Source organism: Miscanthus floridulus, chromosome 4 (genome assembly GCF_019320115.1).
Source record: "Miscanthus floridulus cultivar M001 chromosome 4, ASM1932011v1, whole genome shotgun sequence".
NCBI lineage: Eukaryota > Viridiplantae > Streptophyta > Magnoliopsida > Poales > Poaceae > Miscanthus > Miscanthus floridulus.
This window is the reverse complement of record NC_089583.1, coordinates 44,641,699-44,661,533: the sequence shown is the minus strand read 5'-3', so window position 1 is coordinate 44,661,533 and position 19,835 is coordinate 44,641,699. Positions and strand designations below refer to the sequence as shown.

The following is a 19,835-nucleotide window of genomic DNA, read 5'->3' as shown; positions in this document are numbered from 1 at the left end:
GTCTTTCAATTGCTCAAGACCCAAGTGAAGGATAAGAATCCCCATGGTTGAAGGTAATATGGGTAGGTTTGAAAGTCAGATCAGTTTATTCTAAATCGGAGGAGAATTTTTTATTGGACGCATGTGTACTTTTGAGGAGTGAAAACATTGTAGCAACTCCTGATCCATTGTTCAAGTTTAACTTTGCTTAGGGACTAGCAAAGGGTAAGTGTGGGGGAGCTTGTTGACGGTTGTTAATGTCAATCACAAACCATCAATATAACCTTCATCTATGCTAAATTCCATCACCAAACATAGGTTTAGGGGTTTAAACTAATAAATTCTATGAGTTTTGGTGAATCTGTATTTGCAAGAGGATTTAATCAAAAAACCATCAAGGTGGACCTATTCATCAAAGTAAATCAAGTTTATCCGTGACGGTGCTGACTTGGGAAGATTCTAGAAGACACTAGAAGACTCTCCACCAAAGATGGGGCCCACCTATCACTGAGATAGGTCGGTCAGCCCCACCACTAGGCTAGCCAGCCTATGGGGCCCATGTGTCGATCTCTCCTTTCTACATCAGTTTCCCATTGCCTCCTAGATCACATCTACATTATTCTTTTAAGTCGGTTTAATCCAAGGGTCCAGAATTGACGCTATCCCCTATATATACAGCCATATACCCCCTCTAGGAGAGCCATCCTGAAACCCTAATTCATATCCTCCTTATCAAGATCAAAGCTAGCTCTCAAGATATAGAAGTAGAATAGCTCTAGTTGAGAGTTAGGGAGAGTTGAGCCAGGCTCAGGTTCTGGAGAAATCTTCAGAGGTTGGTTATATCTTTGTATATCACCCTTGCAAGACTTATGCTTTAATATAGTTATCTTCTCCATCTACTTTTATGGCTTTCATGTGTATGGTTAGTATAGTTATCATACCTTAGCATGGGATCTCCGCTCACATCGAGTGCTTTAGTTATCATATGTGACTAGAGTAGTAATCCATAGTATAGACATGGTGTCTAGACTATAGGTTACCTGAGATTGCGCACAATCCTATGGTTAGTGGTGGTAGCCCCAGGGGTGATAGCTCTATCAGGCCATTGTAATCCACCACATTAGGACTAGTGTTCGTAGAGCTTTAGGCAACCTTCCTCCAACTACACTTTCTCACCCCCCTCGAGAGTTTAAAAGGTATTGTTGCTCCAAAGTGTTATTGTGTGTGTTCGCTATATCTACCCATGAATTAGTTATACCCTATAGAACCAAAGTAAGAGAGAAGTATTTAGGAACCTTGAACTCACTCATTGTCCTCTCAACTTAGCTAGACTACTCATTTATTATGGAATTCGCTTATGTGTGTGTTATTATTCATAACTCCTATCATTATCAACATTTACCACCACATTAGTATAGTCGGTATACTAGTTAGTAGATACATGATGGTGAATTATCAACTTCTTTAACCATTGTTTCCCTATGGATAAATATGATACCTTGGAATATTCCGAGGTGAAAGCTACAGCAGTATCCATGCGCTTACAGATTTATCTATGTGCATCTAAAAAATACCAACACCAACCTTGTCACATCAAGGTATGATTTTGCTTTAGATGGTTGGGGTGTTTCTATTAAGAAAGGCAATCCTGGAAGTCCTGTTATTACTTGCTCTATTGGTCCTCATACTTTTGAAAATGCAATTTGTGATCTTGGACCTAGTATGAACATAATGTCTAAGGAAACTTATGAAATTTTGTTTTACACTTAATTAGCTCCAACCTCTGTCTATTTGCAACTAGCTGATCAGTTAGTATGCCATGTGGAAGGAATAACCACTGACCTTTTGGTAGGAATTAGAGGTGCTTATGTCCTAGCTGATTTTGTGATATTAGACATGCTAAATGATAGGGATGCACCCCTCATCCTTCGCCATCCTTTCCTTAATACTGCTAATGCTTGTATATATGTGGGATGTGGACGAATTCAATTCCATTTAGATGGAAAGAAAGAAACATTTGCTTTTGCCTCTAGAAAACCTATCTTTTATGATAAACAGGAATGGAAGAAGCAACCAAAGAAGAGAAGAACTAGACAACCAAAGCCAATTGAGGAGAAGGAAGAGCCTGGCAAGAATAAGCCAAAGCTAAGAGGGACATGGCGCAAGAAGAAGGAAGCATCATCTACATCATTGTCACCTGATCCTGTGAACATCTCTGAAGAGAGTAAGGAGGAAGAATTCTTGTACAAGGAAGAAGAACCCCTGCGCAAGGAAGAACAACCATGAGCCAGTACTAGAAGGTATGCTTTTACTGCCTTTTCATTGCATTTAGTATAGGTTGCATTTGCATATTTCCCTTTTTCAACTTTGCATTACATGTTAGGTTATTAGTTGCATTGCATGTTTACATTTTCAATAAAGGTACTTATGAAGTACTGACATTTAGAATAAATTCATAATATAAAAAAAACCAATAAAATAAATTTCATAATAAATAGGTTTAGAAGTAAATTATTGTAGTTGTAGTAATAAATAGAGAAAGATTCAAGAAGAGACACCTGAGAAGAAGATTCTAACCTCCGCAAAAGGCAAGCTTGGGGGAGAACCTCTCCTACTCAAGTATGAAGTTATTCACACCTTCTCTTTTATCTACATTAATTCTTTGTATTGAAAAAGAAAAAAATGCATGATATATATAATAACAATAGTAGCATAACAATGACAATAGAATATGAACACAACTATGCTATTATGACCATTGTAGAGGAGAATCATTAAAGCTGCCTTAAACACTCTTCTCTAAAAATTGATGTTCAAATACCTTTTGAAAATGATGAATAATTGCTCCGTGATACTTTGCAAAAGCTTGTTATACAACCCTTTACTTCTCAAGTTTTGAGCATGCAAAATTAGAGTTCATCTTATGTTGACTGCTTTTGTGGGTTGTAGATGCTAGAACCAAGTATAGGCTTTTGTGAGATATGTGTGTCAAAGATTAGAGTAAATATATTAACTTGTCTGAGGAATAGTTGAGACAACCTAGAGTTTTGTTCTTACAAAAAGATAAAAAACCCTTGCTAGAAGTTCCTCAATGGTGAAAAAAATCCTACCAGAGCCAAATATATGCTTTCTAATATGATAAGCCTACACAAAAAGATGCTTGTTTGTTTTGAGATTTGTCAAGCCTTGTTGATCTTAGTAGAGAAGCTTGTTATACCTTTTGATCAAGATCACATACACTCTAAATATATATGCTGCTTCTACACTAGAAGTATGCAACCACCATTCCATATTTATGCACACATTGCTCCATAAGAGACATATGTTGAAACCCCCTCAAGCTATCTATCATTATAAAGAGAGGCATGGGCTACCAAAAAGAAAAAAAATAAAAGAGAGAGAGAGAGAGAAGAGCAAAAAGCTCTATAGTTCAAAAAGAGAGAGAAAGGTAGCCATGCTCTCTCAAAGGAAGCTAGAGGAAGGGAGGTTCTCAAAAGGAGTACCACTTCCACCAAATATCACACACTTGCACATCTTGATCATTTTGTATGACTTATTGCTCCTTGTGATCCAAGTGTTTGACTTAGCAATAAATTCAATTCAAGTGAGCCTTGCATTTTACCCCCTACCTATGAACTCCACATAAGCCTTAGAGTAGGAGAAAGGCTAAGATCTTTTGGCCTTGGGAGGATTCAAACACCATTGATCGATTGAGTGTACCATTTGAGGAACTTAGGCAAGTTATTCTTTGAAACATCTTGAAAACCTCCAAGAAGTCTTGGCTAAACCAAACAAGGGAAGATAGTTTCTATCTATGCTATTCTCTCTTGCAACTTCTTATATCAAGGTGAAAGCTATAAGCCCCATATTGTAGCAGAACCGACCAATTTATAAGAGCACAAGTACAATGGTAATCACCGGAGCGATAGCACTGTCATACTTGAGCCCATATAAACCCGGTAGTCCATTGAGTATCATGAAGGATCTTGAATAATCACCAACATACAACCAAGATCATACATGATTCAACATACACATCACATGTTACATAAAGTTCGCAAATAGTTCATCATACATCGGAGTTCAAATATAAATATTACTACACTAAGTTCAAATGCAGTAGCGGAAGCAATATAGTTTTGAAACCATTCTCACACACATGGTTCAAATACATGCTAGTTCATGATCAAGTCCAACAAAAGCATACTAGGTAAGACAACATAGATGGGTCATGCCCCCGGCCTCACTCCTCGTCCACAGCTGGAGAGAAGCAGTTCTTGCAGTACCCATGATACACCGTACCGTCTGCAACAAGTGGGAAATAAACAGTGAGTACGACAAGGTACTCCACTAGACTTACCCGTCATAAACCAAAAATAAAGTGACACCAAGGATCATGCAAGGCTTTATAAGTGGAGCTAGCTTGACAACATTTTGCATAAAAAGCCACTAGTTGAGCTACACATTTTATAATTCGGTCTTCAAGTTAATTATCGCTATTCAACTCTAGATTAGCAACTAACATGTGCCAAACATGTGTTGTACAATTATGTAGCATAACAATAGTAACCATAGCCACTTATTATATCATCATTAGAACCATTTAACTTTCATGTTCTTACTACGATAGAAGGAAGCTCAGCCAAGTTTCTCACTATCCGGGAGAGACGGCGATTCGAATTGATTGCAACTAGCTAGGCAGAAATCCTAACACAAACCTAGACATATCTATGCCAAGGTAGTCTTAGGTCACCTTTGGTACAACTTAGGACGTATGTCGTGGGTTCGATCAGCGTTGCACACTCAGAGACTGACCAGCTGCTAGGACGGTCAGGCCTAGCCTGCCCTTGGACTCACATCTGGCTCTCCACACATCCTTACTACCTCCAGTGTGTGCACTTGTATAGAACGAGGCCTAGCCTGAGTTGAGCTACTCGACTTCACGGTCGGAACGAGTTATCCGGCTATCTAAGTGAGAGGTTGTGTTCAAAATGACCGAGGACCAACAACGATGCGGTCCTTAAGCGGCACAGACAGAATCACATGAGTCAACCCATGACATAGACTCCGTCTAGCATCCAATTATATTATCCCATGGTTCTTTTCCATGATAGCATATATAGCCAACCATGACTAGGTATTCACCTATAGCTCGCAGGTGACAGAAAATCACCCAACTTCTATCGGTCTAAGCATGGCTAAGAATTTATTCGATCCTAGACCAACATAGGGTTTAAGGTATATTTCTGGTCAAGGAAATAATATGCATCAAGTGTTTCTAATCAACTCTTATAACCTAATGCATCAAACATAAAGAACTCAAGTTGATATTTATAAATCATGGAAGGCTTAGAATGCTCCGGGGCTTGCCTTTCAAGTAAGCTGAGGGCTTATGATCCACACACTCAGGTAGTTCTTCCTGGACATGTTCTTCGCCTTCTAGAGCCTCCTGTTCTTGGGTCTCCTACTAGTCCTCCTCTCCCATGGCCTTGAACTCCAGAAGTGTTATCCCCTCCGGTGATCCTATATGCATGAAGATATAGATAAATACAGAGAATGCACAAGGGATGAAGTGCAAGTATGGTACGACAAAATGCATATACATACACATCCTTAGCAACAAGATAACAAGATGATGATAGGATTACTTTGCTTTATTGAGTAGGTGCATATCTCCTCTCTAGTAGATTATTTTTTGTTTACTGAGTAGGTGCATACCTCTTCTCTAGCAAAGCAAACATACACTCACCATGTTCTAGCAACCTAAGATAAAGTTATTCATCATCAGTAAGAGGCCTAAAACCTGTAGATAACAACTTATCTTAATTAATCTAATCATCTAATTAACAAGCATCAAGTTCATCCAAAGCAACCAAGTCATAGAACAAGATAAAAGTGAATTATGGGGCAATAAATAACTAGCTGCATATAAACACTCAATTCAGGGCACAACCAAATGTGCCAATAGGTTATACCCATCACCAACATGTTAAAAAGTGTAATGGTTGGACCCAAATCAATTTTATATAGGCCTTTATTAATTTATCAATTAATTGAGATGCAAATTGGAACTGCTACGTCCAGTGCTCAATAAATTCTGGAAAAATTACAGCAGGCTACACATACTCCCAGGAATCTACTGTTAAAATTTCATGTTGTTTGGAGTAGCGTAGCAACCTCTACAAAAATGACAAGTTACTAGGTTTACTACCACTTAAATATGTTTAGCATAGTTAAAAGTGTCAAGCAACAGATTTACTATTTTTCCTACATTCCTCATAATACCATAATACTGTAGAAATTATTTCATGCCCATATGTTACATAAATCTACCATAATTAATTTCGCAAGAAACCAGCATTTAATTAAGCCCAAAGTAAGAAGTCACATCCCAAGCATGCTAACTCTAGGTTTACTATTTTTCCTAGCTACAGTATGTCAAAACAAGACTAACTAAATTAGAATCACATTTTTAGCATCTCTCAAACTCAAGTTATGGACTTTTTCAAGATTAATAGGGAATAGACAAGAAAATTTAAACAAGGTATAAAACTGTTGCACATCCTAAGTTTCATATTTTTAACAGATAGTACTCATCAAGATAAATCTAACAAAATTTGGTTCACTCAACTTGGAGACTCCTAGAATTAGTTATGATTTTTACAAGTTTATAGCAATTTTTAGAAAACAATTAAAGAAAAACATCAAAATCCCTGGAATTCGCTACGCGTACCCGAGCTCAGCGCACCCCACGGTCACTGATGCCTGGGCCCCGTGGTCAACTGGTCCCATCTATCATCTACCCAGAAGCAGGGGTGCGGTTTTGACCGGCGAGAGCTCGTCGACGGCGAGGTCTCCGGCGACACGGCCACCACTATTCATTTCCCCTCGTCATTCCGTACCCAACAAGCTATGAGGTCGAAGCTCTACCGGTGGCTAGGTATGGCGGCGGCGCTAATGGCGGCTCGGCGATGGCACACGGTGGCGCTCCGGCCATCTCTGGCCACAACAAGCTTGGGCGAGCCCTGCTACAACCTCAGGGTCACCTAGCGGAGATCTAGGGTAAGGGTTTGGGCCCTAGGAGGTGCTGGTGAAGCGCGGCCACGTGCACGGCGACGCGAGCGTGATGGTGGCACTGCAGCATTCCAACGAGCCCGTTGACGGCATTGGGCATCCGTCAACCCTAGAAGCTTCACCTGCCCTAGGCGATGCTCTAGCACCTAAAAGCAAGAAAGGAAGAAGACGAGGCGAGCACAGCCACGATGGCGTGCATGGCGGCGGTGTGGTCGGCTCACGATGGTGGACGTGCGTTCTTCCCCCGGTGAGGCCAGCATTGCCCAAAGGCCAGCGGCTATAGCATCCACAAGATCTAGCGACTACGGGACGATAGAGAGGGAGAATAGTGTAGGCGCGAGGTGGTCTGGCCTAGACGAGCTCGAGCTCGGCGGCGCTATGTGGTCTCACCTCGGCTTAAGGGGTGTTGCTAGCGGGGCGATGAGGTAGTGCACGTCGTGGCTAAGCTATGGGCGAGGTGAATTGGATGGTGGTGCGGTGTGAGTGGCGAGCACTGCCGGTGAAAACTTGGCGGCAGCGGCGCCATGCTCCTGTCCGCTTCGGCTGCACGAGAGAAAGCGAGAGCAATGGAGAGTGGAAGTGAGCGTGTGAGGGAGCAAGCGCTCAGCCTTCGGCTCCTTGGGCACGGCAGCGTGGGGTCGGCGCCGGTGTATGGCCGCCACGTGGCATGTTTGGCCTAGCCGTGGTCGACCACGACCGGCCGATCCAAATTGGCTAAGGGCCGATTCAGGCCGGGAAACACCGACTAAAACCCGTTTTCTCCCTCTTTTATCTCCTAATCTGTGTAGTGATTTGGCAAACCAGTTCCACCATTTTGTAGAGCTACAGGAGTACTAAAAATTGCTTAAAGAAGTTTGGTCAAATTCGAAATGGTTTGCAAACTAAAATTCACCAAAGTCAGCTACTTGAAAACTGGAAGTCAGTTTATGACTTAGCCGATTTTTTTATCCAAAACAGCATTAAGTTGATTTTTGTGAGCCTTGTTTGACTAAGCTAGGCACTGATTCAGCTAACCTTTAAATAAAGTTTGTCCTACATGACATGAACTACAACTTTTATTTAGGGTCCACTATCATGCAAGCTCTCTAAGTAGTTAGTCAAGATAGGTCAAACAATCAACCTAATAAGGGCATTTCTAGTAATACTATCACTTAGAAGCTTTTTTGGACCAACTCATGAATATAGACTTGGTTCCATTTTCTATCCTAAGTGTGTCTAAGTTGTTTTGGTGAGCAAACAACACCCACTTGCATTAGCCAAGCATGACCATAAGGCATGTACATGTATAAATTATCACATGTGATAAACATAGAGTGAATGAAATGAAATCTCATGTGCTCATGCTCATGAATGAATGGATGATGCTTATGCTCATGCAATGCAAGTGAAAAATGCAAGCTTGACACTAGGGTGTTATAGCCATATGGCTAAGACTGACGGTGATTTTCTAACACTAACTTGCTCAACTCGAGAGATAGTATTGGTTTGTATATGAGTTTTTGCAGGGCGTTACATTGAAGCAATTCCTGATCCAACATGCCAAACCCGCATCTTTGCTCAGGACGAGCAAAGGGGTAGCTTGGGGGAGCTTGTTGATGGTCACTAAACACCCAATTTGACCATCAACATTCCACCCAAATCAACGTAAAACAACATCACATGTGCCATAAGTTCCACTTGTACTTGAAAAAATTATGTGTATGTAGGAAAAATCACAAAATGGACAAATAAGGTGCATAAGAGGCAAGTGGACGTGGCAGGTGGCCGTGGGCCCACAAGGCCACATCGGCCAACGCCATGTGGGGTGGGTCGACGACCCCAACCCCCTTGCCACGTCACTGATCCACAAGATGGCCTCCACACTACTTCTCCACCCTTGATCCAATATCGGTTTGATCCAAGGGACATGGTGATGCTTAGGCTATATCTTGCCTATAGGTACGGCTAGATCCCTGGATAGATTCTGGTAGTTAGCAGGTGGTGACAACCCTGTCTTTCCTCTATATTCCACTACGTTGGGTCTAGTTATTATAACGTAGGGCTTATAGTGCTCTGTGCCTAATTGAATTTAGGGCAAGTACGCCCCTCGTACTAAGGACGTTCTCACTATCATTAATTTACTTTTGTTGCTTTAAGATTACATACTCTACTTCTTACACTCAGCTACACTACACTTCTAGTTACCTCTGTTTGTGTAATCAAAACCTTTTTTATCTTTTCTGTCCATCATCCATACTACCCTCGTCACCCCTGTGTTGCTAGACATACCTATTTAGTCTACCTAACCACAGTACCCAAACACGTCTTTCCGCCTTCCTTTGGGAAAATATAAATTCGGCACTTGGTTCTCACCAAGCGAAGTGCTATACGATAGTTCTATGCGCTTGTGGAATCCCCTTTTCTATATACACACATACGAACCGTCAACAACTCCCACTCAAGTTCTTGGGGAGTATTCCAAGGTATCATTATTTGTTTATCCACTGGGAAAGTGATGGCTAAGAGTATTGATAAATGTGGTACCTTAGTTATTTCACAATTAATATACCAAAGTATAGTGGGGATAAATAATAACAGATAAGTAGTGTGACACATAAGTGAAGGATAAATCAAATAACAAATATATAAGCCATGTATAGCTAGCTTGGGAGAGCAACAAGAGAGCACAAGGTTTCCTAAGATCTATCTCTACATATGCGGTTCTAACTTAGCTAGATAGGTTATATCTAGCAAGAATAGAAGCATACACAATTGCACACAGGTTCACTAGGCCACTTACCAATAGAAAGGGTGGGAAGGGTGCTAAGCCTCGCAACAAGGGTGGACCTATGTTCTAATAACTTGCCTAAACATGGTGAAATACATAGATCATACAGGGTTGTCACAACCTGCTGACTACCACAACACAAAGCATGGGGCAAGCCACAAACAAAGGTAAGCATATAGTCTAGACACCATGTCTACACCACATCTTTCTACTCTAATTTTGGCCACACATATCAATTAGAGAACTAGAGTAAGAGTAGTGAATAGGTGGAAAGTATACTACCACTATTCTAACTAGCATACAACTATGACTGCTAATAACCAAAACAACATAGCATGGTATGTTGCACTAAAGTAAAGCTCTAAGGTAAAGTAGAGAAGATATAAAAATAAGATAACTCTCGGCCTTACAAAGAGGAAAGGATACAAGAGCTCTACCGGACTTCCTTGAAGATGAAGTTAGGAAACCTGAGACTAGCTTGACTCACTCTAACTCCCACACTAAACTATCCTACTACTACTAAGTATGTAGTGGAGCTTGTGTTCTCTTCTTCTTGTGTCTTGGAAGTGAGGGGGTACCCCCTATTTATAGTAATTAGAGATGGGCCCATGGATCCAAGTGCTTGTAATCTCATCCATCGGATCAAACTGACCTTCAACCCACTGTGGAGATCATCCCAAATGTGCTTCTTTGAATGTTGATCGAAGGAGAGGTGGTGGAGCTTTTGGGGAAGTCAAGTGACCTAGAGGTGGTCGGTTGAACCCCCCTCATAACCTATGGGGCTTCCTCCTCTATTATGAATCTTGGTACACTTGTCAATGTTTCTTCTAGGCCATGTGGGCTGAATTGGTGGAAATGAATAATGGAGATGTGGTCCCTTTGATCCATGGTCGTAACAAGGTGTCTCCATATTGGTCATTAGATTTCCATTGATGTTGGATCAATGGTTATGTTGTCTTCTTGTCGCATGGTTGATATGTGCCCATGTGTGAGTGATGAGTGATTGTCAAGGAGGTGATCGGAGCTTTGATTAAGCATGTGTGTGACTAACCAACACATGAGTCGTGTGTGCAACATGTCTCTTGGCTTGTGGATGTGCAGGTGTTGAGCGTGAGATGGTAGACGACGATGGAGAAGGTCGAGCAGGAGTCCATGCGCAATGGACTAGGAGTGGTGAAGGGCAGGCATGAAAGCTCGGACTGAGGGACTAAGGCCCGAAGGATGGACCATGGACAACTAACACTTGGGTACGTCAATGAGCAAGGGCACATGCAAGATGGTGATGAAGACGACGTTGACTGAGTCAAGGATGGAGTTAGACCAAGTAACAGCGAGGCATCATGAGCACTTGGTGGACCGTTGGGTCAAGGACATGGAGGTCAAACATGAGTGTACATCAAAGGCTTTGCATAGAGGCTGTGCAGCGTGGAGGGTTTCACAGTTTTGGCCTCAAAACCATAGGCAAAGTGATTTTCGGGTTTGGGCCTCAAACCCAGGGGATGATCTCGGGTTGGCACGTGCCATCATTGTTAGGTCAGATAGACAACTAGAGGAGGGTGAATAGTTATTTCTAAAACTTAATCGTGTCAACTAGCCAAAACAAATGTGAAATTAAACTATTCGTCTAGCCGCCACTACACCCCTCTATCTATTAAAACAAGCACCTTATAAAAAAATCCTATCCAAGGTAAACTAAAGTGATGAGCTAGTGGGAGCTCTCCTATACTATTTAAGTTAGAAAGGTTATTACACAAGCCTATGCAACTAGTCAAGTATGCAACAGGGAGCTCCTACACATACTAGTTAGCAAGCAAGCACTAAGCACAAGCTACACTAGCACTACTCAACTAGTTACACTACACAACCACAACTAGAGAACTAAGCTACTTAGCTACACACGAGCATTAACCTAAGGTTCGGTGGCTTGCCAACCACTTAATCCATGTTGAGGCAAGCCCCCAAAGTTGCCGCAAGTCCTCTTTCTAGGTATCAAGCTCACAAGCTTGCAATCACCCCTCGAGGTGAGCTCCAACATGAGCACTAGCACTTGCCTGCCCTGACCACTTGCTCTTCACACCTCACTTCTACTAGAGTTGCTTTTCGCAATCTCCCGCAAGGTGAGCACAACACCCCTAACAATAGATCTCACTCTGGAGCACCGCACAATCTTCGTAGCACACATGAATTCATGTGTACTACAACATAGCCTCTTGCCACCAAGCCGTCTAGGAGGTGGCAACCTCTAAAAGTAACAAGCCCTTAAGCTTGCTAACCGGCCCCTGGTGCCACACTAGATGCTATCTCTCTCAAACACAAGCACTTAGATCACTCTTGAGCTTTGGGTGACTCCCCATCAAGGAGTATTTCTCTGTCACACACACACTAGAAGTGCCATTGACCATACAGCAGGCGCACTGACTGTCATGGATGAAAATGGTCGCTTTCGGTTTCACATTTTATCTGAAAAAATCGAAAGCAGGAATGTCAGGTTACTGGAAAACAAACAATTCGAACCGGTTATGGATATACGTTGATAATGGTTAGGAACCTGTAATTCAAATCCGGAGCACCCATGTAACTAGTTCAAAAGTTTAACTCAAAATAACGGAAACAACCACAAATTATTAGTGGACCTAAAAACTAGAATTAAATCAATACATGTAACAAGTTGCGATGCATCACAACATCATCAATTTAGAACATGCACACGGTATATCACTTTAAATACTTTTTTACTGGCGCTTTTAATACCATGAAGTCAGAAACAAGAAGAAATGAAAACTGAAATAAAAAAAAACGTGGGTGTCCTCCTGAGGAGCTAGGGGATTGTGTAGACATTTTGAAAGTCAGGTTACCCTTCAGAGGGTAATTAAGACTTTGTTCAAAAAGGCAACCACTATACGCTCTATCAGATATCAGAAAACAATTACGTGCCCATGTCACGGACCTTGATGTCCAGACAAGAAGATTTGATGCACACTCCTAAATCTTTTAACACAAACAATACTCCTACATGGTAAAGCGCACAACAAAATCTTTTAACACAAACCGCTATACACAGACGAATGACATGCACGTAACTCAATGTCAAAACAAACCATACATAGTAATATATTTATAAATGAATAAGCGTAAAAACAGGAAATGCTCCGTTCACCTGTGCGGCTATGCTATTAGCATCCAAGTTTCCCAGAGTTCACACAAGTTCTAAAAAACAAATATTAATAATACACATCAGTTTATAGTGGGTACTGTTGTCAATCATGGCGGTAAGATAACTTCTTGGCACAATATGAGATCTGACAAGGTCTTTCCATGCCGATCTATCCTTCTCGAACAGTTCACACCACCATCCAGGATATTTCTCACCACAACATTCAGGGATCTTATGCCTGGGGCATAGTAAATTTCCACAGCGACAAGCTCAAGCAAATTGTTTCGATGCTGAATAGCTCGCTCATCCGGAAACGAAGACAAATCAAGTAGAGGTGACACAGCGTTCTTCACCCAATCCGGAGTTATTACGGACCTAAGCCAGCCAATGTCATCAGGGAAGTGAGGAATGACAGAGAAGTTCATATCATTCCCCTTATCACCGGCCCTGCTGTGAGCTACATGGTAGAGAGCAATCCTTTTCCCAGGTGAAGCGGGAACAGGGGATGCTGGGGTCTTCATGCTTGCATCGAAGTGTTGAATGCCCATTGCACGACTTGTTGGGCTTTGTTGTGCTTGTGAAACATGTATTTGACCTGTTTCAGAATATGTGGCTTGATTCTGTAGGCAAGGAATGCTTGCCTTCTTTGCATGTGATCGCCAAAAGATGTTTTCCCGATCAACCTGAGCCAAACCAATGCTATGTCATAGAAGCTATGTATGTTGCATGGAGACAGTAGATGCACATTCTATTGATCACATGGGACCATTCGTAGTGATCACCATACCAGCATCTTTTGTAGAATAATTTCCTTCCTATGTCCAGTGCTGCAAGCATCAAACAAGCACGTCAAATGGGCAAAATCAACTCCAGAATAAAGAATGATGCAGATATCTTTTCCTTCCATGGAGTAAGAACAAGGTCCATTTGATATAGTTCATTGCAATTGATACCAGTTTTCATGAATTTAAAATATCTAATAAGCTTTTATACTGGCCATCTGTCCGTGTAATTTATGAAGCATACGTCTGCAGTCTGCACGTGCATATTTATCCTATATTAGACTACAATGCTTCAGTACCAAAAGGCTAGCTTGCCAACACAAAAGGAGCATCGAAATCACTTGCCATTTGCCAATACCTGATTCCACCACCACCAGCTGGACCATTTGTATATAGAGCAATAAATTCTTCAACAAATTGAACAGCATGCTCTTCAAGCTCGAAGAGACCATCCATCCGAAGCCTTACATCCAATATTTGCTTGGCCAAGTAACTATCCTCATCACCTCCACTAGCTTTCAAACTATCATAGCCCATGACATATGAAACAATTTTTTCATTAATGCCTGGGTACCTTTCACCTATCCACGACCGTACCTAATTCCATGAAAATGTTTAAATGGAGAAATTATCCTCTTATCGCTTTGTTTAAAAAGAGATTCCTCGATTCTTGATACTGCCGAAGTTAAAAAATGAAAAGAATGTCAATAGTATTTATATGGACTTACAAGGTATTCTGCTGCCTGGGCACGCTTTAAACATTGATGCCCCCCATATGAGATCTCTCCCCAGCCTTTCCATCCACTTTCCTAAAGAAACATGTACAATGAAAATTGATCAGCACCTAACTAGGCCTGCCTGAAAAATACATTGATGTTGACAAATAATCTTTGCTCAATATACGTGAGACACTTCATCTGTCTGAAGAAACTTTTAGTGTTATCAGTTTTTTAAGACTACAACGCCTACATTGTATTGACCTTGGCTCCCTCGAGCAATCTTGCATCATCTCAATAATGAAAGAGAAAATATGTTGCATGAAGTAGAGCAAAAACTAAATATTAGAACCAAGGGACAAATAGATGTCAAGGAATCTGTCTGTTTCACAACCAGTCCCTGTTAGTCGCTGAATTCTTACTCTTGGTAGTAGCAGAATTCTTACTCTCATCGAGAGAGGATGACACTAGGGGTTGGGGCAATTTTCTGGTTTATTTCTCAATGCCATACCAACCCGAGGGGTTGGGGATACATATTTATAGGCTGCTAGTCAGCCAAGCATATGCCAAGATGCTAGTCTAAGATGCTGTCCTAGATGCTGTCCTCTAGTCTAAGATGTTGTCCTATACTGTCCTAAAAAACATACCATGCAGCCACAAAGACCATGTGACCAGCACAGCCCCACAAAGACCACAACGGCCCCACAAAGACCACAGCAGCCAGACTTATCCATCAGGTCCACAAGTTACTGCAACATCCTGGTTTTGGTTTGTCTAAATAGTAAGTTCAACAAAATGCATTGACAAGTCTTATATAATACTGAAAGGACAGACATTTTAAAGAAAATATTTTCAGAAGACCTGTATGTTCAATTAGGAAACAACAGATACCAGTCAGTTCTCAGCTGCTTACTGGGCATGGTATTTTGAAAAGGGAGAATTCTATATCGTCTCTGATTAAAATTATGCTGCTCATTGTACAAGTCTTTGTGGTCATAGATCACAATCAAGTTCTATGTTGGAAGAACTAAAAGATAAACTTAAAGTTTGTACCATTTAATTATCAAGGAATACATACAGTAGGAGATAACTGCAGGAGTTTCTCAGGGCAACAAGCATTAGATGGTTTTGCTCCATCACAGTGGACCTTGTCTTTTGATATTTGGTGGAACTGTACATTACAGAAATCAACAACCTGCTCCACCAAAATATAATCAATGTTTTGATAAGAAGCTAGCTACAATTGTAACTGTAATTGGTTTTGACTTCACCATATCAGGAGTTATGTAGTTTGCAGGATCTCCAACTTCATAAAGAAGCTGTTCAGCACATGTATGAGGACTCAAAAGACCTCCACTGCCATCTGCCTTACTGACAATGACTTCTCCTCTGTAACTAACTTCGGCAAATGGGAGAGACAAGTCCAGAAGTTGCTCAAAAGGAAAATCCCTGTATGCATCTCCTGATTTTTTGGCATCACAAACAGACCATACAAAGAACACAAATCAAGGCTATGGTTAAAAGAAAAGGCCTAATTATTTTGAAAGGAAAGAAAAATGTACCAGGGTGCATGAAATATCCTCCAGTAAGTTGGCAGCCACACTCTAGAAGATGGCTTGCTAATGTTCCTTGCGCCAACTGCATGTCATTCCAGTTCCAACCTAATTCATAGATCTAGTGTTGAAAAGGGAGGTAAAAGAGATAAATCATTAACTGTCACATGAAAGAAATTGTGTTCAGATGTTCTGGATTAACTTCATTATTGTGTCCAATTAAAATAGCCCAAAGCGGTGAACAATATGATTAGTAGAAAAGAGTACTTGTTCCAACCCAGACTCATGTTCTGACAATCAAATGTATAACTTGAGCTGTTCATTCTTATATGTAGTGTTGAAAAGGGAGGTAAAAGAGATAAATCACTATCACATGAAAGAATCTGTGCTCAGATGATCTGGATTGACTTCATTATATTGTGCAATCTATAGAAACAAAACTAATATCACAATGCAGTGAATAATACAATTAGTACAAATTTGAGTACATGTTCTGACCCAAACTCACATTCGGACAATCAAACATGGTATAACTTGAGCTGGTAATTCTTATAAATCACGTGATTGTTTTGCAAAGTGCCCTAAAAAAGTGATTGTTTTCCAAAGAATCAGAAAGAGAGCAAATTGGTCCTGCTAATATCTGTGGCTCGAAAATTGCCTAGTCACACAACTTCTAATTGAGGCATATAACACAGACATTTAGTTATATATCAAGGAGCTATATCATCTCATCAAGATTTTTTAAATACAAATATGCACATGATCCTTAAACAGTACAGTGCTCAGATTAGGAAAAAAAATAACTCATGATACACAAACCAAGAAAGGAAAGGCAAAGGTAGCTTAATATCTGATCACACAAATTCATCATGTTCACCTTTCATAAATAGTATTAAACAAAAAAAGGGCATTACATAGCAAACATGAGTGATAGATTAAACTTGAATACTGTACCATAGGTGCTAAGAAGAGTGAAGCATCAGCAACCCGTGAAGTAATGACAACATGTGGTTTATAGTTTTCCAAGCAATGTACAATTGAAGCTGCCCCAAGATATGTGCTACTTCCCTTTACATTAAAAAAAACAGTAAGATAAAATATGACAGATTATAAATCCCTGGCATCGAGATAAAGCAAAAAATAGGTGTTAATCAAAAGATCCAAGATATGCATAACTGAGGTAGAATTGCTTAAATGTATCCACAACATGTAATTGGTACTTACTTTCTAATGATAGTTTATTTGATGGCATCCTACAACGACTATGTATTGGAAACCTCACACCAATGTTATTTGTGCGCAGAATGTATTGCACAATTAAAAGATATATACCTAGTACCTAGGCATAGGGTAACACTCACTCAGAAAAACAGATACCATACATGATAAAGGTCACTCATTTTGTATACTAGAGCCTCCTATAGCAAAATTAACCACTACATTTTCTGACTTGGACCTTTCAGAAGCACAAATAACACTCAAACTAGAGATCCCAAAGGCTTTGTTTCCTTATAAAGAATCAGGAGAACATATAGAATGGAAATAGTTTCTTTGATCACGCGGCCATAAGAATAGTCATTGAATTGTATTAAACTGAAGTCAAGCACATGAATGATAATTAATGTTCAGAGGATCTCAAGTGATCAGTAAATTACCCCTCTCCCTCCTGCTGATTCATCAGACAATACAGGGCTTCCTACAAAAACAGGCAAAATTAAGAAAAGCAGTAAGAACATATTCAAAGTTGATTGCCTTTTTGAGATATCATCCGATCTTGATTATCAGTTTCAACATTGCAGACAAACCAATCATGATTGGAATTTTTTAAGAAGCATACAGATGTAGCACCTAAGGCTTCATGTTGCTTGGCACTATCAAACAAATGAAAAATACCTTGAGTTTTAAAGGATGATTCATAAGCTACGGCAACTGTTATCTCCAGTCCCAAGATAGATGCCAGGTTCAGTACTTCTTTCTGTGCCCCAAGAGGATCCACTGACATAACAGGAAGAAACTGGTAAAAAAAGTGAAAAAAGAATCACACACTAAAGTTGCACCACAGCCAGAAATATCTTACTTGCCCCCATGTTAGTTATGATGCAAACTTTCCGTTCAAAAGCCAAGGGTAGAAGCAAAGACATCCATTCTTTGACTGCATAATGTCATAAAAAGGTGTGTGATTTGGTAATTTGAAATAGTCACATAAGCACTAAGGAAGACAACAGGTGTCACCTCCACTGAGCAAGAATTGAATCAAGAGCATTAGAAGCAACACATGTCAAAAAGATACCCCTAGGGTCGTATCCTTTGCCTCCTGACACCAAAATCCGGTACCGATCTGCCAGAGTTCGCTCTGCCAAACACTCAAGAACTAGGTAGTTAAGCTCCTTGACTCTCTGCAGTAACTTAAGAGCCGCCATTGGCCTGTCTCCACCAAACCCAGCCCCACAGCCGACATACACTTTATCCCTGTGCCGCCTTGGATTGCTCCGCTGTCCAGTGGAAGTAGTAGCAGTCAGATTGAAGCGACCAAGCTATAATTCACATGAGAAATATGACGTTCCGCAAAGCACTAACCAGCTTCATCACACAGTTTTGAACCTCTACCATTGTTACAGCAGCTTACAATAACTTTAGATGTTTCCAATCACAGCATTTGAGGACTCATCTGCAGGTATAGTTCACAAGGTTTCATTGATAGTTGCGCGGCATCAACAATGAACCAGACGTACTGGAAGTGGAAACATATGGAAATGGATCAGGTTTATCTTTCGAAGAGAAGCTGAGAAACTTTTGCCCACAAAAATATTCTACCTATTTATTATATTATTATATAATCTAAAAGAAGCTCTTATTTATGCCAGGCCTGTACAAGATGGGGAAAAAGAGCTATTGTAATACTCATTGGATTAATTTTTCAAGAGGATTTTGCAAGCAATCCTCGAATTCCCCGTTACCGCACCAACTACTGACAACAGTGGATGAACTAAAGACAGGATGCGGATAGTAGTATCAGAGGGGAGGAAGCCTAGCAAACAGACGACGCGAATCGCTCGGGGCGCAGTTCCAGGGCGATGGCGCGCCTCAATCAATCGGCTCAGGCTATGCGTGCGTATGACGTACCCCTTAACACCGGGCTAGGCGGATCTCCGTCAGGGGCGGCCGCGCGACGGGCCGACGGCTGTTTCGGCGGAAAGCCGGAAACGAGAGCGCAGACTCAGGTCTCAGACTCAGGCGCTCATCGGAGCTCGAGAAGGCGTTAGTTTTCTTTCTATATACCTCATAATTTATTTATTAGACACTCCACATAACTACGTTTCCAATAAATAATTTCTATAGAATATTTTTTTTATCTAGTCATATATCTTCATTTTCCATCGTAATATTTTGGTTCTCTAAGAATACACTTCCTCATTTCTCCTCTATAATCAAAGAGTCACATAATCTTTTTACTTAATTGATACTTCATAAACATAGAAATTATCTAGTTTTTTTTTTTTTTTTGGTTTGGAGTGTCTTAAATAGACACTTTAGATACATGAGACAAAGTACTCGTATGCTCAGTACCCATCCTGACAATTTTTTTCCCTTTCTTTGCGAGCACCCTGTAAATCAAATGATGCAGCTGCTCTTACAGCTGCTGCATAAAAGGCAGGGTTAAAGAGAGGGATAGAAATAAATGATGGACACCAAGGTTAAGAGTAAATGATCTTAGTAGCCCTATAAACAATCGTGACACTATTATTTAATTGAAGTGACATGCTCATTAATAAAATGTTTTCTATCTCCGTCCAAGTATTTTTACATAAA

The 19,835-nt window shown here is 40.6% G+C and overlaps 1 protein-coding gene across 5 annotated transcripts; it reads right to left on the bottom strand.

Moving 5' to 3' along the window:
- Positions 1-10,790: 10,790 nt before the first annotated feature.
- On the bottom strand, positions 10,791-19,287 carry LOC136549657 (uncharacterized). 5 transcript variants are annotated; one of them, XR_010781988.1, is made up of 15 exons: positions 19,149-19,287; positions 18,603-18,693; positions 18,316-18,517; positions 18,103-18,177; positions 17,919-18,020; positions 17,681-17,721; positions 16,980-17,093; positions 16,035-16,146; positions 15,744-15,934; positions 15,551-15,667; positions 14,485-14,565; positions 14,115-14,353; positions 13,762-13,801; positions 12,978-13,657; positions 10,791-12,280 (listed from the first exon to the last, which is right to left on the bottom strand). XR_010781988.1 is itself a non-coding variant. In XM_066541035.1 (14 exons), exons 2-14 carry the CDS (start codon positions 18,633-18,635, stop codon positions 13,082-13,084), a joined length of 1,923 nt encoding a protein of 640 aa, XP_066397132.1. In that variant the 5' UTR covers positions 18,636-18,756; positions 19,149-19,287; the 3' UTR covers positions 12,906-13,081. The 5 variants fall into 5 exon arrangements, 4 of the variants coding, with proteins under 4 accessions (XP_066397132.1, XP_066397131.1, XP_066397133.1 ...); XM_066541035.1 differs by lacking the exon at positions 10,791-12,280 and having other exon boundaries at positions 12,906-13,657; positions 18,603-18,756; XM_066541034.1 differs by lacking the exon at positions 10,791-12,280 and having other exon boundaries at positions 12,906-13,657.
- Positions 19,288-19,835: the final 548 nt, after the last annotated feature.